The sequence below is a fragment of the Tachypleus tridentatus genome, chromosome 13, assembly GCF_004210375.1.
Source record: "Tachypleus tridentatus isolate NWPU-2018 chromosome 13, ASM421037v1, whole genome shotgun sequence".
NCBI lineage: Eukaryota > Metazoa > Arthropoda > Merostomata > Xiphosura > Limulidae > Tachypleus > Tachypleus tridentatus.
Window position 1 is genome coordinate 196,797,746 of NC_134837.1, and position 22,941 is coordinate 196,820,686.

General features: G+C 37.8%; 1 protein-coding gene across 5 annotated transcripts in view; it reads left to right on the forward strand.

Annotated features, from left to right (window-relative positions):
* The first annotated feature begins 10,708 nt into the window (after positions 1–10,708).
* Positions 10,709–22,941, forward strand: part of LOC143237588 (threonylcarbamoyladenosine tRNA methylthiotransferase) — a 35,128-nt gene continuing 22,895 nt past the window's right edge. The window contains exons 1-4 of one of the 5 annotated variants that reach the window (XM_076477015.1): positions 10,731–10,836; positions 12,147–12,329; positions 16,709–16,901; positions 17,459–17,560. In XM_076477015.1, the coding sequence (XP_076333130.1) occupies positions 16,724–16,901; positions 17,459–17,560 (280 nt within the window). In that variant the 5' untranslated portion in view covers positions 10,731–10,836; positions 12,147–12,329; positions 16,709–16,723. Of the gene's footprint in view, positions 10,837–12,146; positions 12,330–15,338; positions 15,391–16,708; positions 16,902–17,458; positions 17,561–22,941 lie in introns of all 5 variants that reach the window. The other 4 variants (XM_076477017.1, XM_076477016.1, XM_076477018.1 and 1 more) reach the window with 4 other exon arrangements.

Below are 22,941 nucleotides of genomic sequence, written 5' to 3' on the forward strand. Positions count from 1 at the left end.
AGTTTGGCTTGGAGGATAAGACTGCTAAGATGGACCAACAAGTCTCTTGTTGTCCCATATATTGCTGTACTACTCATCTACCATGTACCTGAGCAAAGGACATAATGACGATTTGATGAGTCAGTCATAAATTACGTGTGAATTTTTTGAAACGTAGAAACTCCCATACCGTAGAAGAAATATAAAGTTATGTTCATTTAATGCCTTCTAATGCTAAGCATCTTTCAGCCTTTTCAAGTTTTCTTCTGTAATCCCGAGATTTTGGAGCAGGTGACTGCAGCTTAAGTAATGCGCTATATTTGGGTCATCCTGTTGAGTTTAATGATGACTTGCTGCTGGCTGCACTTAATGAAGATTATGCTGTAACAGTTGAAGAGCTAGCACAGAAGCTTAATGCAACCCATTCAACAGTTCACTGTTATCTGTAACAGCTTGAAAAGGTGTCAAAATAAGTCCCCCATGATTTGACAGAAGCCAACTTTAGAGCAAGAGGGGACATTTGCACTTCTCTGCATTCTCGTGAACATAACTTGCCTTTTTTGGACAGGTTAGCGACTGGAGATGAAAAATTGATACTATGAACATGTTAAGCGTCGTAAACAATGACTCAATCCACCCTAGGAAAGTCTTGTTAAGCATTTGATGGGATATTGTTGGTGTGATCTACTTTGAGTTTCTTCCACTCAATGTAACGATCAAGTAAGACTTCTCTTGTCAACATTTAGAGCACTTGAATGTTGCACTGAAAGAAAAAAAGGCCTGCTTTGGTCAGTCGTAAAGGTGTTGTGTTACACCAGGATAATACACAGCCCCATTCAGTAAGGATCACATCTGCAAAGGTTGAAGAGCTACACTGGGAAAAACTTCCACATCGTCCTTATTCTCCGGACCTTGCACCATCTGATTATCTATTCTGAAGTTTGCGGAACTATCTTGATGGAAAAGTTTGGTTTGTTTTTAATTTCGCGCAAAGCTACTCGGCGGTTATCTGTAATGGAAGACAAGAGGGAAGCAGCTAGTCATCACCACCAATCGCCAACTCTTCGGCTACTCTTTACACATTATAATGCCCCTACGGCTGAAAGGGTGAGCGTATTTGGTGTGACGAAGATTCGAAACCATGACCCTTGTATTACGAGTCGAGTGCCTTAACACGCTTGGCCATGCCAGGCCCAATAATAATAATAATGGAACATGCATGATTGATTAAAAATATGCCACTGAAAGACCCAAATCATGGATAATCGTCACAGTTCGCTGATGATGTAGTAATTTGGAAAAGTGCCCCTACACCAGAAATTGCAGCCACTAACATACAACCTCAACTACAGAGATTAAGTGAATACTGCCAAAAAATATAATTAAATTAAACACAGCAAAGACACGATTAGTGGTATTTTCAAAATCAATGAAACATTAAAAAGTACAACCACAGATTTACATAAACGGAGAGCTTCTCCAGACTTCCACAACTGCAAAATTTTTAGGACTAACATGTGATTCTAAACCTACCTGGATAAAACATGTAAATAACATAACTAAAATTTGGCGAAGAATAAACTATACTAGGAGTCTAACTGGTAAAAATTATGGAACAACGCCTGAAAACATCATTAAAATATAGAAAACATATATAAAATCAGTAACAGACTATGCATGGATTAATGTAAGTAAAAAAACAACTACAAACATTACAGAATACATTAATTACAACAGTATATAGAGTATCCACAACCCTTCCTCAAAGTTCGTGCACAAATACTCTAATACACAAACAATACCAGATTGACTTCTACATAGTACAATAAAATATTTTGAGAAAAAATGAGCTGTTATGCGAACTAGACAGGTATTTCATATATGGTGAAGAGAGTCCTAAACATCTCTCCCCGATAAACTTATATATTAGATCATTAAGCTAATATTAAGTGTAAAAAAATAATATTAATAATAAATAAAAGAAAAATATAAAATAATTTAAAAATATAACAACAACAATAATAATATTAAAACTAGTGCTAAAATAAAACAGGCCACCTATGTTCTAAACTTAAAAACAAAACAAAAGAACGATATACATGGACATTGCCCTGAGTTATGCTTATCACTCTTGCCCTATGTATTTACTTTAAATATATTAATACGTCCACTCAAACAATGAAAAGGAAGGAGGGAGAGGTGTAGTGTACCTGACACACCTGGGTATACAAATTTATATACCCAAACAGCTGGAGAGAGAGCTTTAAATGTTGGGATGGCTTAAACCGACCTTTTAAAACAATGTAAAGAAGATAGCAGGGATGATATTTGCACCATGCCATCCTTATTGTTTACATTTACTTTCTTTTCGAAAGTGTATTTATAACCAAGTTCTTGTTCGCTTTGTACACAAGTTTTTTAAAGAAACAATAAATTACTGTAAGAAAGCTAACTTCAAGGGGTAATGATAATGTCGTTTATACCAGAATTACTATTACTCATCAATAATACTTACAAAAGCGATACTCTGTTTGACGTTATGTTACCTTTGTGAATTTGGGTTATCTTGTAATAAGAAAGAACAAAAAGAAATTCAAACTTTTTGCTACTTACAGGAGTTTATAGAACTTGTGACCCAGTCATTTTATAGATATTGTTATAAAAGAAACCACTGTATAGTACTGTAAAATTCTGAAAATCTGTCTAGGAGATATTTAAAATACCTTTTCGACGAGCAATCTATATCATCACTGCATAAACAGCGTTATCATCTACCTGATCAGATTTAAAAGGATTATTTAAACATCGATAGATAAGTATTTTCTACTATTATATTGCTGTACTTATTTACCGCAGATTACTATTTTTGTTAGTTAGGAATACTTTTAATCATTTTCCCCCTCGGCGTGGATTCCTGTACGTGGTGAGGGGACCTCCCAGGGAAGGTTCTGTTCTATCTGGTTACCTTCTCTGGGATCTAAACATCCACCCACGTGTTTGCCGTGCGTGGCGACCCGTGAAGGGGAGGAGAGGATCGTGGTGGTTGAGGGGTCCAACCCTAACACACCACTTTGGCCTCGAATTCCTGTAGACGGGTGGCCTTTGGGTGGCCCCCCCTTGGGTCAATCAGCTGGTCCACTTGGGCTAGAGTCAACCAAGTACCAGTGTTGGAAGTTCTCAACGGGTGTTGTGGACATTGTGCCTGATGCTGGTGTTTGGGTATAGTGCTCACGAAATCCTGGCGTTGCTGCATTGTCCTTGCGTGACTTTGTAGTGCGTCCCCTTGTAGGGCTCCATGGTGGGTGGGGTCAGTGGGTACCGAAATTTTTCCTTTTTCCTATGGATCCTCTAAAAATTTAAATAAAATTGTAAAAAACAGTCAATGGGTAAGCGACCACGTCTTGAATACTCAGAACAGCAATCTTCAACATCAGTAACACACGTACCTCATTTTCTTATATTACATTCTCTTTCGGAAAAACCTTTAGGGCAAATGTCCCCTTTTTTTATTCAAAAGGGACTAGAGGGACTTGCTGGCTCTCCAAAGTCAGTAAAGAAACTTCGATCTGGTGACATATTGGTTGAAACATCCACATCCCAACACAGTGAACTCCTCTTGAATTCAAAGGCAATTGGGGATATACCTATTGAGGTTACACCCCATGCTACCTTGAATTCTTCACGAGGAGTTATTGTTGAAAGAGATTTGAAGAACGTTCCCGAGTCAGAGATTCTCGCTGGTCTCTCCACTCAAGGAGTTTCTGCAGTGAGGAGCATCTCCACTCGCAAAGATGGAGTTACACTGCCAACAAATACCCTCGTTTTAACATTTACTTCACCACGTGCACCTGCCACCATCAAGGCAGGTTATCTCATTTGCAGGGTTCGGCCATACATACCAAACCCTCTTCGATGTTTCCAATGTCAGAGATTCGGCCACTCAAAGACATCTTGTCGTGGTTCCCTGACATGTGCTCGTTGTGGAGGCAAGGACCACGATGCCTATGACTGTGACATGAACCCACATTGCGTAAACTGCAATGGTTCTCACCCCTCTTACTTTCATTCTTGCCCAAAATGGTTGGAGGAAAAAGAGGTGCAGCGTTTGAAAACGACACATAACATTAGTTATCCTGAGGCTCGGAAATTGCTGTCCACAACTCCATCTCGGACATATGCTACTGCACTTCATTCCACAACTACAGTGGGAGTGCAGACAGATCTCTCTGTGCCTCCAAGAGAATCGTTTTCAAAACAAATGAAACTCCTTTTAACCTCCGTGTTTAAAAAAGGTTGATGAATCGACTTCCACACCCATCTCTGTTCCTCCCGTACCTTCCAACAAACCTCAAGATCCACGTCCTTCAGATTCAAATACAGGCATTTCTTCTGATACATCTTTTTCTCCCACCACAAGAGACAAAACAATTATTCGTTCGCGTCCTCAGTCACTGGATTCCCCTTCCAATAACAAAAACCTGCCCACCCGACCCAGAGCAGGATCCATGGAGGTTGATAAACCTCCTCCGACTAAAGACAGTAAAGAAAAAAAGACGTGGTCGTAAACCGAAGGGTTCTCCAGCCACTTCACCTACCCGTTCTTAAAAATGGCCACCTTGATACAATGGAACTGTCGAGATTTACGTTCTAATCTGGATGATATCAAAACGCTGATTGCTTCCTACCATCCTGTTTGTCTTTCTTTACAAGAAACATTTCTCAAAACTGCTGATACTGTCTCCATTCGGCAGTTTTCTCTGTACAGAAATGACAGGTTGTGTGATGGTCGAGTACATGGAGGGGTGGCACTGTTGGTTGATCAACACGTGCCCACCCTGTCTTTGTCACTCAACACACCCTTGGAGGCTGTAGCCGTGTTTCCTTGGGTCATACCATCACTGTTTGTTCTCTGTACCTGACCCTGGAGAGACATATGATCAATCAGATCTTGATGCTCTCGTTGAACAGTTGCCATCTCCATTTCTAATCCTAGGGGATTTTAATGGACATCATCCCCTCTGGGGAAGTGCTATTATTTATGGGAGGGGCCGATCTGTAGAGCGGATGCTCTCTGATCACAATCTTTCTCTTTTCAATACTGGTTCTTCCACTTACTTTCATGCACCTAGTCAGTCCTTTACCGCTATTGATCTCTCAGTTTGCTCCCCTTCATTATTCTCCCATTTTTCATGGAGGGTTGACAGTAATCCACTAGGCAGTGATCATTTTCCGATCCTTTTGAGAGAGACTGGCCGTGGTCGATGCCACCCTACCCACGTGCCCCGGTGGAGGCTGAATCAGGCAGACTGGTCCACTTTCACTGCTCTCGCAGAACTTGTTCCTGCCATCGTAAATCAGCCATCAATAGACGACTGTGTAGCAGCGGTAACTGACTGTATTACACATGCAGCTGCTCAGTGTATTCCTAAAACCTCGACACGTTTTTCACGATATCCTCGTCCGTGGTGGAATCCTGCTTGCCACTTAGCACGGAAGGCTCAAAAGCGGGCCTGGGATACTTTTCGTAGATATCCCACACTTTCAAACCGGGTTGCTTTCCAACGGGCCCGTGCACATGCTAGGTGGGTAAGACGTCAAAGCCAGAAGGAATCTTGGATTAAGTTCACAACCAGCATATCTTCTACCACCAGTTCCAAGATCATATGGGACGGGATTCGAAAGGTTAATGGGCACTACAATTCTATCCCCCTCTCGATCTTACTCTCTGATGGTCAGGAGGTGACTGATGTTCGGAACATCCCTAACACTCTAGGTGAAAGCTTTTGCCAGGTATCTAGCACTTCTGCTTGCTCCTCCACCTTCCTGGCCATCAAGACTCGGGCAGAGCGATCACCTCTTTCCTTTCGAACTGACTGTTTCTTTGACTATAATTGTCCCTTTACCCTGGTGGAACTAAAAAATTGCCCTTCATCGGTCTGCCAGTACGTCTGTTGGACCTGATGATATTCATTATGACATGCTGCACCATCTATCTCCTGCTTCTCTTGATGTCCTTCTGATTGTTTTCAACCGGATCTGGCAGGAGAATGTTTTTCTGATGCCTGGCGCCAGGCTATTATTTTACCTTTCTTTAAGCCAGGGAAAGATCCCAAGATTCCTTCAAACTACCGTCCAATTGCTTTGACGAGCTGTCTCTGTAAGACATTAGAAAGGATGGTTAATGCTCATCTTGTTTGGTTCCTTGAATCAAACAACCTCCTCTCGCCCACCCATTGTGGGTTCCGTCGACAGCACTCCACCACAGACCACCTAATTCGTCTTGAAACATCTATCAGAGAAGCCTTTCTCAACCGCCAACATCTTGTATCAATATTCTTTGACATAGAGAAGGCTTACGACACAACATGGAGGTATGGCGTTTTGCGAGACCTCCATACATATGGGTTACGTGGCCATCTACCCATGTTTATTAAAAAATTTTTAATGGACAGGAGATTGCAAGTTCGTGTGGGTTCGACACTTTCCCGTTCTTTTGTACAGGAACTTGGAGTCCCTCAAGGCTGTGTATTGAGTGTTACACTCTTCAGTATAAAGATAAATGCCATCACTGAACAACTCCCTCTCACTGTTGCGAAGGGGCTGTATGTCGACGACTTTCACATCTCATGTCAGTCGTCAAACATGAGATATATTGAGCGGCAACTACAAACCGCCCTCAATTGTGTACGGAAGTGGACTCTGGCGAACGGCTTTAATTTCTCTCTCTCCAAAATTGTATGCATGCACTTTTGCCGTCGACGGGGTATTCACCCTGATCCTGAACTTCACATCGGTGAAGTTTTGCTGCCAGTGGTCCCGGAGACCAAGTTCTTGGGGCTTATATTTGACCGTAAACTGACCTTTATACCACACTTAAAGCAACTTCGGGTCAAATGCATAAGAGCACTGAACATCCTCCGTGTTCTCTCTTCTACCAGTTGGGGGGCAGATCGCTGTTCAATGTTAAAGGTATATCGCGCTCTTATTAGATCGAAACTCGATTATGGATCCATGGTCTATGGCTCTGTCAGACCCTCGGCCTTAAAGATGCTGGACCCCATTCATCACCAAGGACTTCGACTCTGCACTGGGGCTTTCCGTACCTCTCCAGTTCAAAGTATATACATTGAATCTCATGAACCTTCTCTATACCTTCGCGGTTTGCAACTATCTTTACAATATACTTCGAAACTTCATTCCTCACCAAAGCATCCCACCTGGAAATGTGTTTTCCCTCCTCGGTGGGCAGTACTTTTTCAGAACAGACGATCTGTCATTGCTTCGTTTGGCCTTCGCATCCGGGCGCAATTGGATGAATTGGGTCTGTCCTTGGATAACATTGCAGATTCAACAGGTCGGCCCATCCCACCATGGCTTATTACAACCCCCAAATGTGACCTTTCTTTCAGTCACCTAAAAAAGGCAGATACTCCAGATTGGAAGTACCGTCTTTTATTCAATGAATATCTTTCAAACAATCATTCAGTTCCCATTTATACAGATGGTTCCAAATCAGGTAATTCAGTGGGCTCTGCTATGGTTTGCCATGGGTCAGTAGTTGCGCGCAGAATCCTTTCTACAGCTTCTGTGTTCACTGCTGAACTGTATGCCATATCTTTTGCCCTGGATCATATTGCAGTTGAGCAGTACTCCAACTGCACTATTTATACTGATTCGCTTAGTTCTATACTTGCCTTGGAATCGCTACACGTTAGCTCACATCCTATTCTCGCTGATATTCGAAACCGACTGGCCCATTTGTCATTAGCAGCTACTTCAATCCAGTTTTTCTGGATACCAGGCCATGTTGGTATTCGCGGGAACGAGCTTGCAGACATGGCAGCTAAATATGTCTGCTTCAGCACCATCACTCCTATGCCTATTCCGTACATGGACTATGGTGTTGTCTTCAAGGCTCGGCTCCGTGCCAGCTGGCAGTCCACTTGGAGTGAGCAACGCGACAACAAACTTTTTCAAATCAAACCCAAAATTGGACTTTGGCCATCTAGCTTCCGTAAAGTTCGGAAGGAGGAAGTTGTTCTCACTAGGCTACGCATTGGTCACAGTTTTTAACTCATCATTTTCTTTTATCTGGAACTGATGCACCAATGTGTAGTTTGTGTAACACTCAAATCACTATCAGCCACGTTTTACTTTCTTGCCATCGTTACAATTCTCAACGACGGCAATATTTTAAACATATTTTTCCCAGGGTCAGTCTGTAACATTGGACAGAGTTATTGGTGATGGTGACTCTGTCCACCTTGATAATGTTTTTAATTTTTTAATGGTCATTAATCTTTTAATCTCATTTAAGTGTTGCATATTTATTCATTACACCTTTTAATTGTGGTTCCTTTTTACAGTTTTAATCTCTCTCCTTCAATTTGACATTGGACAATGGCCAGAACATTAAATAACTCGACACCAGGACTGGAAAGGCCAACTTCAGGTGACTAACGCTACTGTTTGAACTATCCGTTTGAACTACTCGTTAGTCGTCCTGACGAGTTGTTATTATATTTTTGCTGCATATCATTTCACACTTTTACTACTTTACTTTTTAGTACTGGCCATATTGACTCATAACCCGGAACCAGGACTGGAAAGACCAACTTCAGGTGACTGACGGTGGTTTTTATACTTACCTGTTAGTCTTCCTGGCAGGTTATGATCATTACCATTCTGCTACAGGTAGTTCTTTACAACTTTGTTGACTGGATGTCAACATTGGTTTTTACGCCATTTTCTGTTTTAATTGCCGTTTTGCTTTTATCTTCAATTACTTTTACAAATTTTACTCCATTTACTTGACTTTTATCTTTTTACTGGACATTTGGCTACTCATTATTACGATTTTGCGGAGTGTCTTTTGAAACTTTTATTCTTTTACATTTTGATAATACCTGCTATGACACATAACCCGGAACCAGGACTGGAAAGGCAAACTTCAGGTGATTGACGGTGGTTCTTGAACTTACCTGTTAGTCTTCCTGGCGGGTTATGATCATTACCATTTTGCTAGAGTAAATATTTTACAACTTTGAAGACTGGATGTCACCATTGGTTTTACACCATTTTCTGTTTTAATTGCTGTTTTGTTTTTACCTTCATTTACTTTTACAAATTTTACTCCATTTACTTGATTTTATCTTTTTACTGGGCATTTGGCTACTAATTGTTACAATTTTGCTATGTATCTTTTAAAACTTCTATTCTTTTACATTTTGATACTGGTTGCTATGACACATAACCCGGAACCAGGACTTTCATGACTGAAGACCAACTTCAGGTGACTGACGGTGGTTCTTGAACTTACCTGTTAGTCTTCCTGGCGGGTTATGCTCATTACCTTTTTGCTAGAGTAAATACCTTACAACTTCTTATACTCTGCCTTCTATCTTAACATTGTAGACTAGGTGTCAACATTGGTTTTATACTTTTTGTTTTATTTTCATTTCCATCTATGTCTATTTATTTTGTTATTTTTTTACATTTTTACCGAATGTCTGGCGCAGATAGCCTCGCTGCTTTGTGCCATAAAACACTAAATCAATCAATCAATCAATCAATTTAATCATTTTCGAACTTCTGTGCTTTCACTAAATTGCCTCAGCCTACTTTTACCATAATTATTTTATAAAGATATGCTACTTGATATCTTCCCCCCTTCTCTCAACCTATGGCTCACCAGCAAGTCTGAGGGCTCACACCGATAAAAAGTGGGTGTCAAAATGATGGACTTATTCTTTTTACTATTATATATAATACTAGTATTTAATAAGTAGGTTGAACGATATGGACGTTGGGCTAAAAATTCTTTTACAGTAAGTGACTGTGTTTTGTTTTAGATCAATTCAGAAATAAATGAACAGCACGCATCCCACTTGTTTTCTAAATTATATATATTCGAAATAATTAAACTTATGTTCAACAAATTAATTACATTACAGATAAGCACATCATAAGCACTATATTGTTTTTTTTCTTCTTCTCAAAAGTCTTATTAGGCTTATTCAATTGCTTTATAATTTCAGTTGACAAGCCAAACTACTTTTTTCTATTTTTATCGCACTATTTGTTCATGCATAATTCACTTACAATTGAAGTGTGAATCAACATAATGGTATACTGGTTTATTAGTTATTGTCTGTTCCTTTGGTCAAAGTGTACTCAGACTGGTTCAATTACTTTAGAATTCATTCTGACGAAATAAACTATACTTCTTATCTCTTTTAAAACAGTTACTTTTACTGTAACGTATTAATCATTTGGCCTTTCACTTCTACGGCAGTTAACTTTAGGTTAATATTTTCATTGGGCAAACTTCTCGTGATTTTACTTTCTCGTCTGATGCTGTTGCCGCTCGTTTTACACTATTTGCGACGTTCAATAGCCTCAAAACCAATGAACTATAAACACAACGCACGATTCATATCGACTTACGTAAATAAGCTTTTAATTTAAAATAACTGCTCTTAATTCCCTCGTTATGAAAGTAAACTAAATAATCAAAATATTCACTCACAAAAATAAATAAATTAATAACACCTACACTAAACACTCTTTTACATCATTACATCGAGTTTAGATACTCGTAAATAAACTTAGATATCTATTGATTTTTAATAAAAATGACAATTTTAACAGTACAAAATAGTTAACTTTTATAATGTTATATTTTCATCTAATACTTGTGTGAAAATAATCCATATAAAAGCAACATGAAATAGCACTTTCTGTAATAACTTTTTCTTTGATTTTTTTCTCACTTCTGTAAAATATGAGAGGGCGTTCTTTCATTGTTAACTCTGGATTAGGAGTCTGGTTATGGAGAAGTGGTATTTAATTCATTAGGTACTGATGTAGTATTATTTATTTAAATATATGTATTTAATGTAAAGTGGTGTAGACTTATCGTGTGGTTGTTAAAAGATATGTATATATATATGTGCTGTACATTTGAAGTGCATACAAATATAGCTTCATCAAGTAATTGCAAGTCAGGTACTTCTTCAACTCGTTCAAGTTTCATGAGCAAAATCAGATTAATAATAGAATATTTACATGCATTTACAGTTCTGTTGTGTCTTGCAGTTGTAATACTTGTAGAACTAGAAGTTAAGTATAATATTTATTACTGTGTTCAGTATGCATTTATATAATTATTTCTTTGTTATTAAATAGTGTCCTGAATATGTTAAAAATAAAGTAACTAAAGTAAATAATCTGAGGTGTTAAATTATCACACGACAGGTCAGATGAAATTAGATCATTGAGGGCTAGGATAAGGCTGGTTAATTGGATTGTATGTATTCTGGATTGGAGAGAAAGTAAAAAAAAAAATTATTATTGGACTTCAGTCAAACTGAATAATTATTGCTTAGTACAGCAGCCATTTTTTTGTTATTTACATTAATGATATTGATAGGGGTATAATTAATAAAGTTTGCTATTACATTAACCCTTTCACTGTGGCTTCAACATACATTTTATTGTGCTTATACAGTGACTGGGACAAGTGTTTCTCATTGTCATTCAAAATTGCTGCTAATGATGTATGAGAGTGAAATGGGATAAATATTTATTGGCATCCACTTAATGTTGATATACGGTTTCCCTCAGTGTTTTACATAAACAATTCAGTAACCAACAACATGCTAATGAATGATAACTGCATGTTGACTGTGTCTACATTGCTAGAGTGGTGAGTAGTAATCCTGACTAATATGTAAATATGCTTGATGCACTTGACTCTGATAACTTAAAAGATGGTAAAAGTGAATGAAGTGATGTTCAAATGTGTGATGATGATGAGGCAATAAGACAATTGAATGCTAGTCTTCTATCTAGTGATGATAGTCAACAAGAAGGTCTAACATGTTGAAGAAGATTTGTATTGTGTAAAGTAGTACCTTTCACTTTATCATAGTTTGGATCATATATTTAATATAGACAGGATTCCATTAAATAGTGTAAGTGAAGGAACTAATCTTGGCTGTAGATGAGTTGTTCAAGTCAGTGAATGTTCTGTTGCTAGTAGGGAAATTAGCTGAATTTCATTGTCTGTTTACAGACATTTATTACAAGTCAAAGAAGGTGATTTAAGTCTAAAAAATTACTAGACTTAACATGGGATTCTGTTATAAGTTTAGTTTTCTTGTTAGGAAAACAGCAACTCATTAGATAGGGCTCAGAAGAGAAGTACAAAGATGAATCTGGCAATTGGAGGGTTGTTTCTCATGGAGATAGATTAAGATATATTATTTTCTCACAAGAAAAGAAGACAAGATTATCTTCCAGATTGGTAAAGGCCTCTGGCTCCTTTGTTCTGTATTTTGCAAACAAAAGTAAGTGAAGCCAAACTTTGAGATTTGGAAGAAATAAACTAGGTACCAATTAAGATACTTTTATTTTTCTAAGAGGGTGATAAGCTTCCTAAAGTAATGGAGGTTGGCACTGTATGGGAATTTAAGAGAAGAATTAGGGACATTCCATGTCAAATCATATAGATTTTGGAATATTTTCCAGGTGACCCCCTCAGAATGCCTTGAAAAATTCACGTGCTCATCTAGCCATATAATGAAAAATTGCCAAAGATTAGATCAATATCTCTAATAGTTTCTGATTTACAGCCCTGTAAAATTTAATTAATTTATTGTTAATTTTGGCGAATTCATTTTCGGGGAAATTTGGCTGCTTAAAGCTGCAAGAGTATTGGTGGTAGAAGGTGGAAGTTTGCTACACTGACTGAATTAATCTCACAGAATTCAAAAATAGTCTCAAACCAAGTTTATCTTTCTTAGGATTTTCATAGTGAGGCTGTAAAATCACCTGAAAACCCAAAATCATAAAAAAAACATTGATTTATTTAATGAGCCATAGCTCTAAGACTTAATATGATACAAAGCTGAATTTTGTTTTTAAATTTCCTATAACATATCAGTTGATAAATCAGCAATTGTTGTAATTAAAAGTCTGTTAGATTTGTAAAAAATGTAGTTGCATGTAACTTTTTATTATTTAGCTAAAAATAGACCTACTTCAGGCCACAGTTTGACCATGTCACCAGTTATTCAGCCTTTTCAGATTTTTACCATATATTCTTACATCTCTGAATATGATCTACAAAATAAAATCAAGATGGTGTTCAACCTACTTTTTGAGTTATAATTTTTTAAAGTATCCTCTGATCATACATTTTTTACTTGAAAAATAATTCAGTTCAAGTGTGTTACTGTGTGCAAATATATCCATACAAGAGCAATGGCACTAGTGTTTAGCTCTTTAGAAAGAGTTTCCTTAGGTGTAAATGTCTCTGAGTCAGATTCAGCTGTTTCCATTTCGGAAGGACCTGGTTCATCCTCTGGTGGATATTGTATCAATTTCTTTTGACAGCTGATGCACAGCTTTTGTCCTGGTTTTACTCCTGCCATTCTGGAAGTGTCCTAATCCACTGTGTGAATGGATTTTGCAGCAAGCAAAAATTTAAATTAATTTATTGTGAAAAATAATAAATTAACAGGCAGCCTAAATAAAATTTTGACACACACAATCAGATAATATAACAGAATAAATGTTCAATTCATAAAACTGGTACTCAATCATCTGATGTCTAAAAATTACATTTCCACCCTAGATATATAGAAATATTACAATTTACTTACTTGATATTTGTTTTGCATGTATGAGCTGAGGGTCAGCACAAAATCTTTGCTCATTTTCATAGCAAGTGAGGAACATCTCATGATGAAAACACTGAATCAATATTATTCTGTTGAACATCTGATCTCCAGGTTAAAAGTGTTATTTCTTCAGTGGTAAATTAATCCAGTCTTTTTAGTCCAGTTTTGCTGCACTACCTCTTTAAATGACATGGATAAGCTGAATGAGTTTCTATACTGCACTCAGGTAAATCATGCATAACCTCCATCTCAGTGGTGATAATGGTCTGATGACCCCTGAGATTAAGTCACTGGCTTTTATGCTGATCCATTATTGAGCAATAAATTAGGATTATGTCATCATCAAAATTTCTTCAATTATTAAAAGAATCTAGCTATTCTTGTGCAATGTAACCAAATGTGTTTGGACAGATTTCTGATGTTTCAGGGTGATGTAAGACAAAAAGTCACTGGTCGTACAGTATATGATAATTAATTAAATAAATATTGCAGATGTATTGTTTATCTGAAGTTAAACTAATATCAGCTTGATGAGGAATAGGCAAATACTATTGGTACTTTTCCCCATTGAGCTTTATTGCATTTATATATTCAGTTGAAATGAAAGTTTTTACCAGAAGTAAATGTTTGTGTAAAACATTAACTGAGTAATACTGAAGCAATCAATAGGACCATGGTTTCCTACACTGACTGCAGAAATAAGATCTCAACATTCCCAAACAACCAATTTGTTTTTTACAAATATGTATTTCAAATAAATAAATCAATTTATTATTTTTCACAACCTTGATTTTTTGAAGATCATGTTCAGAGATGTAAAAATATATGGTAAAGGCTGATTAGAATATTTCAGTGGGATTCATAATTTTTTCAAAATTGTATGGATATATTTGCACACAGTAACACACCTGAATTGAAGTTTGTTTTTTTTTGAGTAAAAAATGTACGGTCAGTAGATACTTTAAAAATTATAACTCAAAAAGTAGGTTGAACACCATCTTGATTTTTTTTGTAGATCATATTCAGAGGTGTAAGAATATATGGTAAAAATCTGAAAAGGCTGAATAACTGGTGACATGGTCAAACTGTGGCCTGAAGTAGGTCTATTTTCAGCTAAATCATAAAAAGTTGCATGCAACTTAAGTTTTTTACAAGAGATGTAATAGACTTTTAATTATAACAATTGCTGATTTATCAACTGATATGTTATTAGGAAATTTGAAAACAAAATTCAGCTTTGTATCATATTAAGTCTTAGAGCTATGGCTTATTAAATAAATCAATGTTTTTTACGAGTTTGGGTTTTCAGGTGATTTTACAGCTTCACCATGAAAATCCTAAGAAAGATAAACTTGGTTTGAGACCATTTTTGAATTCTGTGGGATCAATTCAGTCAGTGTAGCAAATTTACCATTACTCTTGCAGCTTTAAGCAACCAAAGTTGTCTGAAAATGAATTTGCCAAAAATAACAAAAAATTAATTAAATTTTACAGGGCTGTAAATCAGAAACTATTAGAGATATTGATCTAATCTTTGGCAATTTTTCATTATATGGGTAGATGAACACATGTGAATTTTTTCAAGGCATTCTGAGGGGGTCACCTTAGAATGATTTGACATGGAATGAACCATTAGTGAATTTCTTACAAGTAAAAGATGTTTTATTTTCTCAGGTTTGTATTCAAGGACAACCTTGAAGAACCAGGTGTCCTCTTGTTGCCCTTTGTAAGTCCAGTTAAATTTATAAAATATTCACAAGAACATAGGTTTCAGAAAATGTGCTGCAAAGAATAATTTCAAAGTTGGATAGTGATGAAAAGAAAACAAGAAAAAAAATCAGAATAATTGCATTTGATCATTTGCTAGATGGCTAGCTTCCTAATTCTTTGAGTTCAAACTTGTTGTTGGTGATGGAAAGGTTCTTGACATGGCAATACAGGACAGAGACAAATAATTATATACCACACCTTTAAATCAGACGGTGAGCCCAAGTACATTATACCTTAATTTCAAGGTGCATATGTCACTAGTTTTTCTAAATACATAGGGTTCAAAGAAACTATTTCATACTAATTTGTTAAGTGTCTGTGTCACCCTCTGAGATAAACTTGCTCTCCAAGGAAGCAAAGACAGACACAGAATCAAAGTGATACAAACTTATAGAAGTTTTTTTATGGAATCATTATCACAGTAAAATATTAGTACATGTTAATGACTTTTTCATGTATGGTTAATGAGAATGCTATAACCCATGCATAATACCTGAAAAACTAGTTAAAAATACATAAATAAAGATATATTCTTTTCTAATGGATGAAGTTAGTAGCTATTCCAATTGTGACGATTTTATAGAGAAATTAGTGTAGAAAGTACATGAATAAAATGTGTTTAACATAGAACTATTTTATTTTACCCAAATTTTTAGTTTTGTGTCTGAAATATATATAAAGCTTTTCAGGAGAACGTAAGGTAAAATATTAAGCAATGAATTTTTACAGAAGGTGGAGTTGCAAGAGTTGTTACAGACAAGATAGGTTCTAGGTTAGACAGGTATATTTTTCTAACAAGGTAATTAACTTATGAGCTGCAACTGTCAGAAGTGGAGGGTAGAATCTTATAGAAGTATAAGACAAGGAACCAGTAAGTAAAGAACTAAACCAGATGTTTAAGTTAACTTTCTCACCACTGTTTAGTTCCTCGTAAAGAATATTTCACTTGCAGATAGATGTCAAATAGTCTTACTCACCTAGATATGTTATGTGGTGAGATAAGGATTAGTATTTACATTACAATTAGAACCAAAGATAATATTACAATTTTGTATTACCATTTGAAAATTGGTATTTTTTAATTTCTTTAACAAGTGATCATGGTGTAGAAACATTAACCTTTTTTTTTCATTTTTCCAGGGTCTAACATGAATTTTTTTTAGGCTAAGTTATAATAGAAAACGTTAATTTTAAGTACAAGAAATGTGTAACATGTTTCAAACTTATGAAATCTTTAAAGTTTCATGTGCATCATGGATAATACTTTCTTTTAGAGATCACTGTAGAATATGGTTGAATCCTGCAATGCAGACATTGACGATATTGAAGATTTAGGTCAGATCTCCTGTGGAAGTGTTGAAGTGATTACATCAAGACGTGATCATCTTGTTCCAAGAGTTAGAAAGAAGAAGAGAGAAAACCTTTCATTCCAAGAACAGAAAGTTGTTGCTGAAAGTTTCATACCTGGTACATTACAAAATATAAATTGTGATATTTATGGTTTACTCTGTACAATGCTTTTCACCCTGTGCCTGCTTCTAATAAATACCTAGGATAAAATTTTGAATATTTTGGTAAATTAATAAACATTTCAATGTTATATGCATTTATGGTTTATAAATGTTGTGAGCAGAGGATTTAATTACAAATCTTGTTGCTAATATGTTCATCAGCTTTGATTGTTCAACTTAATTTTTAAAAACGTACAAAATAACAGGCTACATCTTCAGTTCAAAAACAACCAACCTGGTATTCATCAGAAACTTGATGTAACTTCATGACCAGTCAAGTTAAGATTTCAGTAGAGAATATCTTGTCAGGTAAATCATGGCAAGTATAAATATTTATAGCAGTTGTATACAAGCATTTGGATTTAGGTAAAGTGTTGGACAGTTGAGTAGTGCTGAGGGGAATATTAAGTCTGTCCAGTAGAAAGAGAAGTTAGAGGGAACATTGTTACTGATGCTTTAGCACATCTTTTCCTGCATGCTCCTCATAAATCTAGTAATCATTTTACATTTTAGGAACACAGAGCATCTATGTGAAAACATGGGGATGTGCCCACAACAATTCTGACAGTGAGTACATGGCAGGTATTCTTGCTTTCAGTGGATACAAAGTGATTGGTAAGTGTTACATATATGGCAATTGGAACTTGTTAAGAAGTTTACTTGTTTAATGTTATGTAGTTAATCTATGAACAAGTGCAAATAAGAGTGTGTTTGCAGAAGAACAAGAAGGAGCAATTTGGTCCTTCAAGGATAACAAGAGTTAAAAAAGAGAATTAAATTACTTCATGAAAACAAGAGTGGGTTTGATACACCTCTTTCTTCTAAGGTGTTAGTTTTTACTACTGCTGATGGCAACTAATTCCATAAGCTTCTTAACTCTCTTGACATGGGCTTTGTCAGTGTGATCTACTGTTGATATAGTGTGTTTGTCTTCATAAAATAGGCAGGCTTTCAGTAAACATTACAAGTCTTTTACATAAAACCCCTCAGTGTGGATTCCTGTACGTGGTGAAGGGACCTCCCAGGGAAGGTTCTGTTCTTTCAGTTTACATCCTCTGGGATCTAAATATTCACTTACATGTTTGCCATGTGTGGCAACCTGTGAAGGGGAAGAGAGGATCCTGGTGGTTGAGGGGTCCAACCCTAATGCATCAATTTGGCCTTGAATTACTGTAGATGCCAGCCTTGAGGTGGCCCCCCTTGGGTCAATCAGCTGGTTCACTCGGGCAATGGGTCAACCAAGTATCAGTGTTGGATGTTCTCAACAGGTGTTGTGGATATAGTATCTGATGCTGGTGTTTGGGTATAGTACTCACGAAACCCTAGTGTTACTGCAGTCCTTGTTTGACATTGTAGTGTGTCCTCTCATATGGCTTCATGGTGAGTGGGGTCAGTGGGCATCGAAATTTCCCTTTATTATGGATACTCCAATTATAAATCTTAATAAAATAGTGAAAAAACAGTCTATAAGTAAACGACCACATCTTGAAGATTCTGAGCAGCAATCCTTGCCATTTCTACCACCTGTTCTACCTCATTTTCTTATATTGCCTTCACTTTCAGACAAGCCTTTAGGGCAGTTGTGTCCCTTTTTCATTCAGAAGGGACTAGAGAGACTTGCTGGCTCTCCAAAGTCAGTAAAGAAACTTTGATCTGATGACATATTGGTGGAAATATCCACATCTCAACACAATAGACTCCTCTTGTGTTCAAAGGCAATTGGGGATATACCTATTGAGGTTACACCTCATGCTACTTTGAATTCATCACGAGGAGTTATTATTGAGAGGAATTTGAAGAACACCCCAGAGTCCCAGATTCTCACTGGTTTCTTCACTCAAGAAGTTTCTGCAGTGAGGCGAATATCCATTCGCAAAGATGGAATTATGATGCTGACCAATGTCCTCATTCTCACATTTATGTCATCATGTCCACCTGCCACCACCAAGGCAGGTTATCTTAATTGCAGAGTATGGCCATATATTCCAAAACCTCTGATGTTTCCAATGTCAGCGTTATGGTCACTCGAAGACATGTCGTGATTCCTTGATGTGTGCTCGTTGCGGTGGCAAGGACCATGATGCCTACAAGTGTGAAACAGACCCTCAAAAAGTTGATGAATCAACTTCACCACCTATCTCTGTCCCTTACATACATTCCAACAAACCCCAAGATCCACATCCTTTGGTTCCAGGTATAGGCATTTCCTCGGATACATCTTCTTCTCCCACCCCAAGATGCAAAACAATCATTTATTCACATTCTCAGTCACTGAACCCCCTTCCAACAGCAAAGACCTACCCATTTGACCCAGAGCAGGATTCATGGAGGTCGATACACTTCCCTCAAATAAAGACAGTAAGGAAAAAAGATGTGGTCGTAAACAGAATGGTTCTCCACCCAATTCGCCTACACGTCTTTAAAAATGGCCACTTTGATACAATGGAACTGTCAAGATTTATGTTCTAATCTGGATGAAATCAAAACACTGATTGCTTCTTACCATCCTGTATGTCTTTCCTTACAGGAAACATTTCTGAAACCTGTCGATACAGTCACCTTTTGGCAGTTTTCTTTGTGCAGAAATGACATGCTGTGTGATGGACGAGTGCATGGAGGGGTGCACTGTTGGTTGATCAGCATGTGCCCACCCTGTCTTTGCCACTTGATACAACCTTGGAGGTCGTAGCCATTCGTGTTTCCGTGGGTCATACCATCAGTGTTTGTTCTCTCTACCTGTTGCCTGGAGAGACATATGATCAATCAGAACTTGATGCTATCGTTAAACAGTTGCCGTCTCCCTTTTTCATCCTGGGGGACTTTAATGGACATCATCCCATCTGGGGAAGTGCTGATATTGATGGGAGGGGTTGCTTTGTAGATCGTATGCTCTCTGATCACAACCTTTCTCTTTTAAATACTGGTTATTCTACTTATTTCAATGTACCTAGTCAGTCCTTTACTGCTATTGATTTCTCAGTTTGCTCCCCTTCATTATTCTTCCATTTTTCATGGAAGATTGACAATAATCAGTGATCATTTTCCTATGATTTTGAGAGACTGGCCATAGTCAATGCCAACCGACCCGCATGCCCCAGTGAAAGCTGGATCAGTGAAACTGGCCCTCTTTCACTGCTCTCATAGCACTTGATCCTGTCATTATCTGTAAGCCATCAATAGATGACTGTGTGGCAGCAGTAACTGACTATATTATACAAGCGGCTGCTCAATGTATTCTTAAATCCTCGACACATTTCCCACTATATCCTCGTGTGTGGTGGAATCCTGCCTGCCACATGGCACGGAAGGCTCAAAAACGGGCCTGGGATACTTTTCGTAGATATCCCACACTCTCGAACCGCATCGCTTTCCAGCAGGCCTGTGCACATGCTCGGTGAGTAAGATGTCAAAGCCAAAAGAATTTTGGATTAAGTTCACAACTGGCATGTCTTCTACCACCAGTTCCAAAGTCATATGGGACAAGATTTGAATTGTCAGTGGGCAATATAATTCTGTTCTCTGTTGATCTTGCTCTTTGGTGGCCAGGAAGTAGCTGATACCCAGGGCATTGCTGATACTCTAGGTGAAAGCTTTTGCTGGGTATCTAGCACTTCTGCTTCTTCCACCTTCTTAGCCATCAAGACTCGGGCAAAGTGATCACCTCTTTCCTTTCGAGCTGATTATCTCTATGACTATAATCATCCCTTTACACTGGTGGGACTCAAACTTGCCCTTCATCGGTCTGGTAGTACATTGGTTGGACCTGATGATGTACACTATGAGATGATGCACCATCTATCTCCTACTTCGTTTGTTATTCTTATTGTTTTTGACCATATCTGGCAGGAGAATGTTTTCCTGATGCTTGGCACCAGACTATTGTCCTCCCTTTCTCTAAGCCTAGGAAGGATCCCAAGATTCCTTCAATCTACCGTCCAATTGCTTTGATGAGCTGTCTTTGTAAGACCTCAGAGAGTACGGTTAATGCTTGTCTTGTCTGGTTCCTCGAATCAAACAACCTCCTCTCGCCCACCCAGTGTGGGTTCCGATGACAGCACTCCACCATGACCACCTGATTTTACTTGAAATGTCAATCAGAGAAGCCTTTCTCAAACAATAACATCTTGTATCAATATTCTTTGACGTTGAGAAGGCTTATATATGGTTATCATTTGCCCATTTTTATTAACAATTTTTTAATTGACAGGAGATTCCAAGTTGATGTGGGTTTGACACTTTTCCGTTTTTTTCTACAGGAACTTGGAGTCCCTCAGGGCTGTGTTCTGAGTGTCACACTTTTCAATCGTCTACTGCAGTGGACCACAGCAAGTGGCTTTACCTTCTCTCTCACTAAAATCGTTTGCATGCACTTTTGCCACCAACGGGGTATTCACCCTGATCCTGAACTCCATATCGGTGCAGTTGTACCTACTGCCTTTGGTCCCTGAGACAAGTTCTTGGGGCTTATCTTTAACCATAATCTGACCTTTATACCACACATCAAGCAGCTACTGGTCAAATGTACAAGAGCATTGAACATCTTCCGTGTTCTCTCTTCCATCACTACGGGAGCATGTCCATGTTCTATGCTAAAGATATATCATGCTCTTATTCGATCAAAACTCGACTATGGAACACTGGCCTATTGCTCTGCCAGAACCTTGGCCTTAAAGATGCTGGACCCTATTCATCACCAAGGACTGGGGCTTTCTGCACTTCCCCAGTTCAAAGCTTATACATTGTCTCATGAACCTATTTTCATCTCTGCTGTTTGCAACTATCTTTACTTTCTGCTTCGAAACTTCGTTACTTATCAAAGCATCCCACCTGGGGTTGTGTTTGCCTTCCTCGGTGAACTGTACTTTTTTAGAACAGACGATCTGTCATTGCTCTTTTTGGCCTTCATATCCAGATGCAGTTGGATGAATTAGGTTTGTCCTTGGATAACATTGCTGTATCCACTGGTTAGCCCATCCCACAATGGCTTCTTACAGTCCCCAATTGTGACCTATCCTTAAGTCATCTGAGAAAAGTAGACACTCCCAATTTGAAACACTGTCTGCTATTTGCTGAATATTTTTTGAACCATCCTTCCATTTCTATTTATACAGATGGTTCAAAATCAGGTGACTGTGTGGGCTTTGCCATGGTTTGTTGTGGTTCGGTAGTTGTTTCCAGATTCTCTTCTACAACTTCTGTGTTCACTGCCTAACTGTATGCCATTTCTCTTCTCCTGGATCACATAGAAGCTAAGCACTACTCAAACCGCACTACTCTGGAATTGCTTCACGTTGGTTCACACCCTGTTCTCTCCGATATTCAAAACCGACTGGCCCATTTCTCTTTAACATCTACATCTATCCAGTTTTTCTGGATACCAGACCATGTTGGTATTTGGGGGAACGAGCTTGTAGACATGGTGGCTAAATCTATCTGTTCTAGCACTATCACCATGTGCCTATTCCATACATGGACTTTGGTCCTGTATTCAAGGCTCAGCTCCGTGCCAGCTGGTGGTCGACTTGGAGTGGGCAACGTGAAAACATGCTTTTCCAAATGAAACCATATATTGGACTTTGGTCATCCTGCTTCCATAAGGATTGGAAAGAGGAAGTTGTTTTAACTAGACTCTGCATTGGTCACAGTTTTTTAACTCAAGGTTTTCTTTTATCTGGAACTGATGCATCAGTGCGTAGTTTAACACTCAGATCACAATAAGCCAAATTTTACTTTCTTACCGTCATTAAAAATCGTAATGATGGCACCATTTTAAACATGTTCTGTCTCAAGGTTTATCCATAATGTTAGGCAGTGTTATTGGTGATGGTGACATCGTCCACCTTGGTAATGTTTTTAGTTTTATAATCTTTTTCATGTCATTTAAGTTTTTTACTTTATACATTAGATCTTTTTTAATGTAGCTCCCTTTTGAAAATCACAGTTCATCTAGTTCAATTTGAAATTAGAAACTGGCCATAATGTGAAATAAGTTGAAA